Raw genomic sequence first — 12,392 nt, 5'->3', positions numbered from 1 at the left:
TCCTGGAAAAGCAGTGAGAAGTGGCTGGGAAGCTGAGCACCAAATCGTTAAAACCACAGATGTAGATAATCAGAGTGGAAGGGCTCAACTTGAAACACAGCTTGGATTTTGACAAGCACTTGGCACTCTCAACACAAACTCTGGGTGTCACCAGGTAAAAGCATAAGTGCCCCTCAGCAGCAGAATGGGCAAGCCCAGCTCAGCTTTAGCTGTTGAACCTCCTGCATGCAAAGAGAAGAGGCACTTAAGCAGCTGGGTCAGTGGCCATCAAGAACCCAGAAGAGTCAGGTCCAACTCCAGTGTATACACACCAAAATTACTTGAGCATGCAACTGTCATCCAAGTGTTACGTTTGTCAGCCTAGGGCTGGGATGCCAAAGCTCTGGGAGCAAGTCCTTACCCTCAAAAGCAAACCTGGATTAAGGAATAGCAGAGGGGGTTCATCTCTTTGATTTTCTAGCTAAAAGCACCAACCTCTGGTGCTGCATAGATGATGACTGTCTCTCTTCAGAGAGAAGTTCAGACATCTTCCACCAAACAGTAATTACAAATTCTGTTCCTCTAAGAATCCCAAGGACAAATAGGAACCTCAGAGGAGTAAGGTAAGTACTTGCAGGTATCATGTAAGAATTGACTAAAATTTCAGGTGCTAGAACTCCTCCAGAACCTGCAGATAATAAGTGTCAGCCTTAAAACCACACCCTGCTCACATCTTTTGATTCCAGCTGGAAGCCAGTATGACTCAGCTGCCAAATATGCTTGATTTGTGATGAGATGGAGAATGGGACAGGAGAAGACCTAGCTTTCAAGCATTTTATATGCACTCCAAAAGTGCAGATTCACAAAACCAACAACAAAAAGCATAGCTGTGAATAAAGCTTGGCGATACTGTTTTAGCTCCCACCTTTGCAGCTGCTATGCCAGCTGTAGGTTAGTGTAGTACCAGCAACTCTCTCAGAAATGCTCCCTAGAAATCTGCTGTGCCTGGTGCTTCAGGGGCTTGAGTCAGAAGCCCATTGTGGGATCAACTTTTGCCACAGCTGCAAGGGCCCATGCAAGTCCTCTGTCAATAACTGAGCCAGTGGCATCAAGCTGAGAGACAAAACAGTCCTGAGCAGTGACTGCACAGGTTGGGGTGCTTTCCTAAGCAAACCCAAGCCCAGAGAAGCCTGTCCAGAGAACAGGCTTCCAAGGACACTGAACCCTGGGGCCCAAGTCACAGACCTACAGTCTGTACAGTAAGTGCATTGTACAAATCCAGTACTGTTTCATCTCCAGCAATGCAGCCTAAATCAACAGATTTCTGCCATCTCAGTTTCTTCATGTTTAGTTCACCCAGCAGCTTGAAGGTTGAGAAAAACCTGTTACAGAAAGCCCACAAGGAAACTAGTAATTCCTTCTTCAGAGCAGAATTCAAAGACTACACAATAAGTAAGGTGCAAGCCAGGCAAAGAGAGTAACAGAAAATGCAAAAGTGCAATGGTCGCTTGAACAGTGTCTGCCAGGAAGGCAGGAACCCAGAAGGGAAAAATCCCAAAATACCCAGAGACTAATGGCAACATATATACAGATGTAAATTTAGGACTGACAAACTCAGGTGCCAGTCTAGCCCTAGTCCTCTCTGATTTTGAAAGGTTTTTGACATTCCTGTCCTTTTACTATAACCACATAGGCAGCATAACAACCTTAGTTCCAGGAAATTGGAGCAGGTCAGTACAGCCCCTTCATTGAAAATACAGCCATTATCATCAGAACTTTTCCTCTCCTCACTTAATATTTGGGATTGCTTAACTGCTTAGATATTTAAAGCCAGTAAACCACCACACAAGATTCTGTAAAACTTTAATTTATTCCCCTCCCAAGTATCCAGAATAGAAGACCCTTTTAAGTTGGAGAAAAATGTGACAAAGAAATAGATTACCAGGATAGCTGTTCACAGAAGAAGAAAAAGCACATACTACCAAGGTTACACAGAAAACAACCCAAAAGTCCTATTTAATGGGATAGTGCAAGTTAACAGCATGTCTCTGGCAAGGATACCTTCATTTGGATTATAAAAGTTTTACAGAGTTAGATCAAGAGTCTGGATGGGTCTCTGATATTTTACTATAGCATTAAGAATGTACTGTTTGAAAGATGCTGTACAGAATGACCCACCAAACAAATGTATTTACAAGCCTGGGGAGAAAAAAATTATTTTTCAGTTTATTCAAAATAAAAATACACATAGAATTATGAAAATATAGGTTTACTATTTCCACCACACAGAAGTCAATGCTGCTGTCTGAAAGGCTTGCAAGATTATTTCAAGTTTTTTAAAGTTCATCTTTTTCCCTCAATAAGGTGTACCTATGTTCACTGGGTGCCAGTTTCTGGAATGAGCTCTCTGGTGGGCTGCTTGCTAAATCCTGAATTGGCTGAAAAACAGAACAAACAGTAAAATAGTTTGTTAGACTAATAATTATTTACCTCCATTAAATGAATTTCGAGCACTAGAGTGCACAAATGTCCTGCATTCTCATAAATTGAGTTTGAGAGTTTTTTGGAAGGTGTGTTCTAAGAGACATGCAGGTGGAACACAGACATACAGAAATTAATTAAGCAACTCCAGTTAAGGATATTCATTTTGTTGCAACATCTCAAGGGCAACAGCCATCACATGGGTTTCTGTACAAGTCACACAAGTATTTCAAATGTACCATACTCTGCATTTGCTTCAATCTACCACTTGCTTTGGGGGGATTCTAGTTTTATGTGCTTGTGTTTTATGAGATATACCAGGGCAAAAGTGACATCACTGCAAAAGTATTTTAGAATTACTTCTCCAAGGAAACTAAAAGAAAACACCCTATACAAAAACACATGCATTCAAGGGGCACAGGTGACCCGTGACAGCAGCCTCCAGTGTAGTTAAGGCCAGTATTTATTGCCATTGCATCTACATCTTCCACAAGATGGCAGGATGCCATACAGAGATGGGAATGTAAACAGCCCACGTTTGGTGTGCATTTTTAAAGGCATAAATGAGGCAGGAGCAAGCCTGCAGCTCTGGGTCCTGTGCCTGTGCCCAAACAGGCAGCAGCAGGATCCAGGGACTCCACAGGCTTCCTCTCTCCCTGGCAAAGCCTCCTCAGGGCAAGTGCCTAGCCTATGCCTCAGTCTGCAGCCCTTATTTCTGCCCCTCCTCCTGATGACCTGAATTCTGGTTGCTCAATGAATTTCTGAGAAACACAGGGAACTAGGAGTCAAATGAATTACTGCTGAGACAACTCAGCCCATGTGTTTTCACAGCCAGTCATGACAGCATTCAAAAGCAGTCATTCTCCTGGCCAAGGCAAGCCCTCCAGGGCTTTCACACTTTTAAACCTTTTGAGCAGGGCAACAGGAGGCTGCACTCAATCGACTTAGAGCAGTACTATCCTTACCACATCCCAGAGATGAGCAGGAAAAGGAGCCTCTAGCTATAAATAGTTTCTGTCTCTCAGCCATGCAACGGCCCAAGGCTTGACAGTACAAGGGCACCAGGGCTCCTATGGGACCAAGGTGGCCCTTTGAGCCCTGGACAACACAATGCATACATTGAAAGAAGTGTTTAAAAATGGTTCTTTCTTTGGAGGGTGCCCAAGGTATTCTCTGACAGTTAAATTTGCACTTTTCAGTGGGACCCCAACCATGTGAGCTGAGTGGAGTATCAAGAAGATACAAGACTGGGATGAGCAGAGGGAATTTGGGCTGGTCATGCCCTTTCTTTTCTGATACTTGTCTGACTTTTGTCTGGAGAAGGAGCTATAGTTGTGTTCCTGAAGAGATCCCAGAAGTGACTTCTGGGTATGTAATTACACAACATGAAAAGCTTTGAGCAGAAACATGAGGAAATCAAACTGACAAGTGCAGCCTGTCAGCGCTGCTAATGCTATTTGTCAACCACATTAACAAAAGCAGTAAGGCCTATTACTGCTTACCCATCCTTTCTTGATGCTCTAATAATTTGCCTCCTGCTTGCATCGGTAAATATATAAAAAATTCAATCAGTTGTTGTTTCCCCTTAGAAGCACCCTCTAGAAATGTATTGTGTGGGAAATAATGCAGCTATGATGGATTATCAGCTTTTGCATTGAAATCACAGGAGAACCTAAGAGCAGCTCTATGAAGTAAGGTCATCCAGCCCAAGATCTCCTGTTTCAGTGGAGAAAATAAATATTCTTACATTCTTCCCTTATTCAAGGCAAATAGGTGTCATACTGCCCCTAATACCCCCTCTGCCTTTACCCAAAGAAGGTTGAGAAGCCAAGCAAAAGTGGTAATGTTATGCTTCTGTCAACAGATTTTCTCTTTCAAAAGCCTGAAGTTAAAAGTACAAATATAGTAGAAGGTACAGCTCTGACAAGCAGTAATAGAAAGGTCTTTACTAAACAGCCAAATGAAATGCATTTGCTGTAACCTTACCTGACCAGGTGCTACATCAGTTGGATCAGGGCCATGATGAAACTCTCTATGCAATTTTCCAGAATGCAAGTCTAGTACAAATTGCTTCAGTTTACCTGGAACTCTGGAACAAATTCAACAGAAACACCCACGTTTATTACAAGTTAACTCCAAACACAGGAGATTAAAAGTGCACTGCTAAGAGTAGCCAACTTCTGTTTATCTAGCACACTATGCCTACTTTTAGGTGATTAATAGAGGGGACAGGGAGCCACATGGCTTGCTAAGGTATCCCACCAGCTTCTTTTTCTTTCCACTGTCTCTTGAGAACACAGCAAGTATTTCATCTTTTCAATAACTCCCACAGAGCTGTACCAGCCAATAACTTCATTGTAAACTCCCTTCAGCTCCCCACTAATCGTAATGTAAGAGGGAACAGCAGGTTCCAAATGCACAGTTTACAGATACAAATGACACTTGGGGAGCACTATTGACAAAACATCTTTGAAAGGCTCTCTACTGCCTCAGCAACTGCACACAGACCACAGATAAGCACTAAGAGGATATCAATGTAAATCCAATCTGAGATCATCTACTGTCACCCACAGCAAATGTGCTTAACTACAGCATCCAGTTTTATTTGTGAAATGTCAAGTTGACTAAAAATCTCAAAGTGAAGAGTTAATCTAGTAAGTATTAAAGATGAGAGAGAAACTATAGTGTGAGCACTATGCATGAAATCTAAAGGTAATGCATGAATGGACACAGGTTTTGTAGGGTGTCTCTCATCAAACTATTATTACATTTAGGAAAGAGGAAGAAAGTGTGGTCAGACAAACTATCAACAATATTTAAGATCATCAGAAAACTCTATAGATAAACTACAGCAAATATTGATTCAGAGGGTATAATTACAGCAATGTCTGTCACCTATCAGAATTACACTGGTACTTCAAGGGCCCTCTTCCCATCCCAGATGAGATCATGAATTAGAACCAATGGAGATAAAAGGGGTTAATTCCAGCCTGGTTATAGGGACAGCAGACTTACTGCTCCCTGCTTTTCCTCAGGCTCCTGCCCTGTTCTAGGTCAGGCACATTGCTGGAGACATTCTCGTCTCCTAATGCAGGCAAGGGCACTCGGTGCCTGCAGCCTCATGTAGCTTAGCCTGTTCTTGCTGAGAAGCTACAATCCATGTGTTGGACACTTCTTGCCTATCATTTCCAGCCTGGAACAGCAGGATGAACAGGGCTAGGTGGCCAATAGATGAGGATAAAATAGTTAGGCTCGTTAGGCTGCCAAGTGCCTACTCTCCAAAAAGACAATGAACTCCCTATGGAGAGAGAAAATCTTTTAATGGGCCAGTTCTGAAAGTGCCATATCCAAACCCTATTGGCTGGTGGCAGCACTGAGGTTACAAGAGACAGCCTGGGGCCAGTTTATAAGAGTCCAGAAGGTTACTTGAAGTGGTAGATGAAAGTCTCAGAATTAAGATTTTGCTTATTATTTAAAAATAAAACCACCACACAAAACCACCAAAGAAACAACACAAACAATCAAACCAAATATCCAAACTATATATATATATACACAAAAGAGTATCTTCCCAGGAGCTCCAAGACCTTGTTCCCAAACTGTGTTTTGCTATTTCTGTGTATCAGTTCAACCTCCTAGAGTAAGGTTGAGTAATTATTTATCATTAGGCAACTGTCTACAATCCTGACATCTCTTTCAGCTTCATTTGTAAGTGACAACTGGTACACATCAAGCAAGTAGCTCTCATTATCTTGACAGCATTTCACAGAAACTGAACATTTAAGAAACATAACATCAAAGTCTAAACTAAACATCAGTACTATCTCTATACGAGATGTTAATTTGTTTTAGGGCTGTTTAAAAAGTGGCAATAAAAAGAGTGGTTTTAAAATGCAAGTATCCTGCTATTTTTTGCTAGGGTGTGCAGTGAATACAATCTTCCAAACAGAAATACAGGGAGAAAAATAGTTACTTATCAAGAATTTCAACATACATAGCTTCAGATATTTGAAAAGCACTATCCAAGATACATCAACAGAGACAACATTTTATAGACAAGCTTGTGGAGAATTACAGAAAGAAACTACATTTGAACTACCCTCCCAGTTGTCAGCATCTCGGGCAGAAAAATGTCTCCTGGAATAGCAGAATTAGAACTGATATTACATTCACATTGCATGCTAAGTCTGAGCTTTGAATCCTTTGTTTCGGCAAAAATGAAATCCCCAGCCTAAACATCTAACCAGGAGTTAGCAGGCAGTGTTATGTGCAGCTGCCTCCTTTGAGAGAGAAACTGGAGTTCTACACCCAACCAGAAGATAAAGAGAACTTGTCTCAGGCTGAAAGCCTGTGAAGAGAACATTTACACATCTTCATTCCTTTACTGATCCATGCAAGAAATATCTGCTTGCAAGGCAGCACACCATAGAGTCAGGCTGAGGTAATGAGGGTCACCACAGCAGTATTTTACCTCAGCACCCTGGTACTTTGCTGTCACATATTTTATCCAGACAAACATGCCAGTGATTGGCCATTTTCCAAGTTGCACATGGAAAATTTCACAAACTCACACAACCATTTCTTTGCCAGCTTACCAGGTGTAGACTAATGAAGGAAGGCTAGAATTTTCCTGCACTGCAGGAAAAACCAAACCAGCAGGCTGGGAATTATTACATGCTGCATTTTACAGCAATCTCTGAATAATACAGTACTTAACATTCCATGTAGTATTTTCAATCTTAAAAGTTGAGATATCTAGATCACTACTAAAAACACCATGCCAGGCTCCAAATACCTAACCATGATGGAAAATAGCAAAACTGAGAAAGAAAAGAAGATCACCATCTAAGAACTTCATACAAAATTCTTTTCTTGCATAAAGTAATACAACTCCATTTAAACAATGACTTCACACCAGCTCATCCTGCTTTAAGGCTCTGACACTAAATCACATGGAGGCAGCCTTACCTATCCCAGATTTGCTCATCTTCCTGCCACATACTGATTAAAGTATGAGCCTTTTCATTTGTACTTCTCAAATTAAAATGCACCAAGAAAAATACTTACGACAAGTCACTGAAGTCTGGAAAGACATACATGTGCCTGAAGCTATCAATGGCAATGACAGGGCAGTCTGCTGGAATCTTCTGAATGTGGAGGAGTGGATGCCTGAATTTGTCACAGTCAGCATGGAGGAAGTTTATTGTACCTTAACATTGTGAGCAGACAAAAAACCATGTTAGGATTTTTTTATTATCATCTTGAAACCACTTTCCTAAGTATTATAAAGGTGGATATATTAGATAGGTACAATATGCAAAACCTGATAATAGGTCTAAACACCACCACCAAAATAACAGATTTTCTTAAAAGTTGCTTTTTTTTTTCCCCATGTTACAAACTGAAGCTTTGTTTAATGCCCTCTCAAAACACATTAAATCATTTAGACAAGAAGGATTTCTGAAAGTTACTTACTAATAAATTGTGCACCTATTTTAATAATTACCAGAGGAGTTGGTCCTCACTGTCAAAAATGCATCAAGCCCATCAGTCTCAAGAGCTTGAAAACTACAATTCTGTTTGGCCTTTACTTCCACTCCAGTAAGCTGCCTGAAAAATATTGTATCAGTAAAACCAAGAAGTAGTGGCAATTATTACACACCTTTTTCACCTATTAACTGCCGTGCAACCTCCTGTTGGAATTTCTCTAAACTCTCCAAGTCATCCTTCATGTGGAAAAGTATGAGAAAAGGAAGGCCTTCTTCTGTCAGTTCCTGCACAGGAAACAAATGACAAACTGATTTCTTCCATTTCTTAAGGGCACCAAATTGATTCCAACAATTTTCAAATTCAGTGAGATCTCTACTTTCAAAACAGATGAAAGAGCAAGACTAAAGATGTTAACTGCTGACCCTTCCTCTGAGATACCTGAGTGCTACAGTTCCCTTCTTCTAATCATATACAATAGATAAAGGATGAGAACAAGTCATTATCAGCATCTTGGGGAGGGATACACTTTTACTGGAATACTTGTGCAAAAGAAATAATCCGATTCTGAAGAAACACAGCAGCTTCAGAGAAACTACAATAAGGCCTGAGTACCATGGTGTTAAATGCTACAAAAGGCTGAGGGTGCATTCTAGAATCCAGTTCTAGCTTATCCACATAGTAAATTGGTGCTTTCTTAGCATAACATAAGTGTCTTTGAATAACTTGATCCCCTCCTCACCAAAAAAGAGAAAAGCAGAAGCTAATGACAGAGCCAGAGCAGTTATGATCAAGTACTCCTCTCCAAGCAGTAACTGTGTTCTGACTGGTCATCCTTTGTTGGACAGGCAAACTTTAGTTCCTCATAGGAATGCATCCCTGCAGCCCCATGCCTTTTAAAGATCTCTGCCCACAGATGGATAAATACAGGATTGCCATGAATAATTTATTCAGGACTTTTCTTTTACTCAAACACAAAACAAAACACAAACAACATGCACTTGCTTTCTCCAAAAGTGATTTTTGTTAGCTCTACTCATTACAGCTTGATTGAAAAAATGATCATTTATCATCTAAAAATGCCTACAGTTGTCTATCTTCCATTTGCACAACTAGTGTAACAAGCAAGTGCTGCTATTGCTTTGATTCTGGCCTACATCAGTATAAAAACTGTGCTTTTTGAGAAAGATAGTAGTGGCTTGTTCTGCTGCCAAATAGAAGCATTTCTTCAGATATCTTCAATTTGCAGTAAGTTGAAGAAAAGATGTTCCTTATCAGTAGGCAGCCAGTTCACAGGGTACATGAAATGGCTTTTGCTCTTCCTTCAACCAAGTCCATCAGGTAAGCTGAAGCATGGTCTTTTAAACACAAGACTGCAGAGATCCTCATAACTTCAGTACTCTTGAATTCCAAACTTCCCAATCCATCCCTAAAACAATGACTAATCATATTTGGTCATTCTCATTTTTACACACACAAATGCAGCTGGGTCTCAGCCTCCTCTCCTACTACAGGATAGGAAAAAGTCTGTTTTGTCTCACTACAATTACAGCTCCATTTCCCTACTCACTTCAGCAGGTACATTTCTAGAGGGAGAACTCCTAAATAGAGCTTGGTGTTCTGGCTCTAAAGTCTTCTCTTGCTAGCAAGCAGCTAAAATGACAACCTCAGCAAGTTACATCCACAAGATAATTCATCTCCAAAAAGGCTGTAAGAATAGCTGGCATGAACATTGCTAATTTTAGCCCTTCCATAAGGGCTAAAATTCTTCTATAAAGTCTTCCCTTTGTTTCCTGTCCTGTTCCAGCTTTCATATCACATCTTACTGATCAGGCAGGACAAATGGAAGCACCCTCAAAAGCTATTGTGTTGTTTGGTGCTCAGAAAATCAAAAGACTTTCCATTAGATCTCAGCTTCCCACATCACTTCTGTGTGCCCTTGAGAAACTTCTTACTGGTTCAAAACCTCACAGTTCAGCACCACCATTAGACCACATAGGTTCACTGCATTGATTTCACACAGAACTACAGTGCCTGATTACTGGTTAAACAGGGATTTCTTGTGAATGGTATCCTGATCCAAACAGCCTTTGCTGGTCAAGCACAGGAGCTGTCTCAAATGGGCAGTCTTCTCAAGCAGAAAACCCTGCTTCAGAACTCAATTACTGTGTGGTTCAAGAGTATTCTAGTGCCATCAATACAGTTTGGCAGTCAAAGCACTTTATGTTTTTATTGTGCAATATGCACAATAAGAGCCCATTTAAATAACTGTACAATCTCAGAATGCAGAAGTATCTCAATTTTGGCATATTTAAATTTGTTTGCGTATCAGCAACACTGAAATTTTGAAACAAACTTTTCCAGGCAAAATGTCACATTGCAATTGTAACTATCTGCCTAAGCAAGCAGGAATCAAGGGTTAAGGAAACAACCAGAGAAACCACAACAGAATGAGGTACAAGCTAAAATTGATGAACCTTGGCTTCCAAGGCTCAGAATCCTGTTTGACCATGAGAAAAGTACCATGAAAATCCACTACACACTTCTAAAGATGTCAACATGTGGCGTCTTTTACATATTAAGATGCACATGAAGAATTAAGATTTGCTAGCTATCAGAACTTCCCAATAAAAGCTGGCAGGATTGACTAAAAAATAGTCAATAAAAATGGCTTGAATAAAACCACCCTGTCCCTCCCTCTGCCATGAAACCTGAAGTGCTGCATGTGCCCAGAACAGCAGATTCCGGATAAAAAGAATGAAGTGCGCAAACTGTGAATGAATCACAACTAATTCTCTGTTTTCTCATCCAGTATGGAAAACATACTGTAATTTGTGAAAAACCTTGGCAGATTTTCAAACAGTTTCTGTACCTATGTACAAATACTCCTTTTGAGATGCTACAAACTTGAAGTGGTTAATACAGTCATATTTTTCTACCATTCACATTAACTTCAGTGGGAGGGAGCTGAGGGTGTTTATAGTCTGGACAAAAGGAGGCTCAGGGGGGACTTTATTGCTCTCTACAACTTCCTGAAATGAGGGTGTAGCCAGGTGGGGCATTTGCTCTTCTCCCAGGTGACAAGTGAAGAAGAGAAGAGCAAATGGCCTCAAGTTGCAGCAGGATAGGTTTAGATTGGATATGGGGAAAAATTTATTCACTGAAAGGGTTGTGAAGCACTGGAACAGGCTGCTTAGGGAAGTAGTAGAATCACCATCCCTGCAAGTGCTCAAAAAAACATGTGGATGTGGCACCTGGGGACAAGCTTTAGTGTTGAGCAGAGTGGTGCTGGGCTAACTGCTGGACTCAATGATCTTAGAGGTCTTTCCCTCTATTCTATAATTAGAACTTCTAACTTTGGTAGAGTATGAAACTACCACAGATCTGCCTTCAGTGAATTTCAAGAGTAACCAAAAAGCTCCTAAAGAATGAAAAGACATTATCTGACAGCCATTTTCTGCCTAAAACAAAACACACAAAGTTCTTTGATGTGGATTAGGGATCTTGAAAGAGACATTTTGGTTTTAAGAAAGAAAAAACATGAAAGAGTAGAAAAAGTCTTACCTCCCCATTCTCAAATGTGATTTCTCGAACTAGTGGCACACATTTATCTTGTGTCCATGCATAAATCAAATCAAAATTGGTTAGTGAGCCCAAATACACCATATCTGGAGCATTTTCCTATTGAAAAGAAAAATACAGTAGGATGAGAAAAAGTAAAAATGACATTGCTGCCTAGGAAGATTACCCACTCAACATAAAATAACAATATCGATATAAATATTGAAAACTAATCTTATGCCAGTATTCAACTTTGTGCATGCAAGATTTGTATAGCCTATGTGATAAAAGAACAAATGGAAAATAAATATTACATATGATAATTTTTGCAGTCAACTCAATTTTAAAAGACAATTTATAAATAATGGGAGATACTTTGTTCCAAATTAGAGATGCTTCAAGTAAGGGCTAGCTAGATTTCTGCTTTCTGCTAGGCTGAGAAATAGTATCTCCAGACCTACACTAAATGCAGATAGAGAGCTGCTTCATGCTGATAGTTACAAAGACTCATCAAAACCCACTCAATGTCCTACAGGACTTGAAACTGGTATTTTACATTTGCTTTGCCAAAGAGATATGAATAAATAATAATTTTCCTTTATTTGCTAGTAGTTTTAACTTGTAATTCAGTGCTAGCATTCTTTAATTTAATTACAATTTTGGTTAACAAGAAGTGAAGCATGACTTTGCAAGCTGTGGCCATGATTAAGCACACCTTAATTCAGAAATGCCACATAAATTAGGTAACTTAATACATTCTGTTGTCGGAAAAAAAATAAAAATGTTTAGAATCTCCCTACCCCTTCAGGTCTATTTGCATCTATTTCCTTTTTGTAAGCAGCTTTTTTCATACAGTAAATTTCAGAAAGGAGCAGATTTTTAGA

General features: G+C 40.1%; 1 protein-coding gene across 1 annotated transcript in view; it reads right to left on the bottom strand.

Moving 5' to 3' along the window:
- Positions 1-1,830: 1,830 nt before the first annotated feature.
- The window catches only part of ERP44 (endoplasmic reticulum protein 44), a 47,048-nt gene continuing 36,486 nt past the window's right edge, over positions 1,831-12,392 (bottom strand). Inside the window, exons 8-12 of the mRNA XM_079300248.1 lie at positions 11,512-11,628; positions 8,123-8,234; positions 7,528-7,669; positions 4,447-4,549; positions 1,831-2,417 (exon numbers count right to left, since the gene is read on the bottom strand). Coding sequence (XP_079156374.1) covers positions 2,316-2,417; positions 4,447-4,549; positions 7,528-7,669; positions 8,123-8,234; positions 11,512-11,628 — 576 coding nt within the window. The 3' untranslated portion in view covers positions 1,831-2,315. The remainder of the gene's footprint in view (positions 2,418-4,446; positions 4,550-7,527; positions 7,670-8,122; positions 8,235-11,511; positions 11,629-12,392) is intronic.

Source organism: Erithacus rubecula (genome assembly GCF_903797595.1).
Source record: "Erithacus rubecula genome assembly, chromosome: 3".
Classification (NCBI taxonomy): domain Eukaryota; kingdom Metazoa; phylum Chordata; class Aves; order Passeriformes; family Muscicapidae; genus Erithacus; species Erithacus rubecula.
Note: the sequence above shows the minus strand (reverse complement) of the source record. Positions and strands in the feature narration are given on the sequence as shown.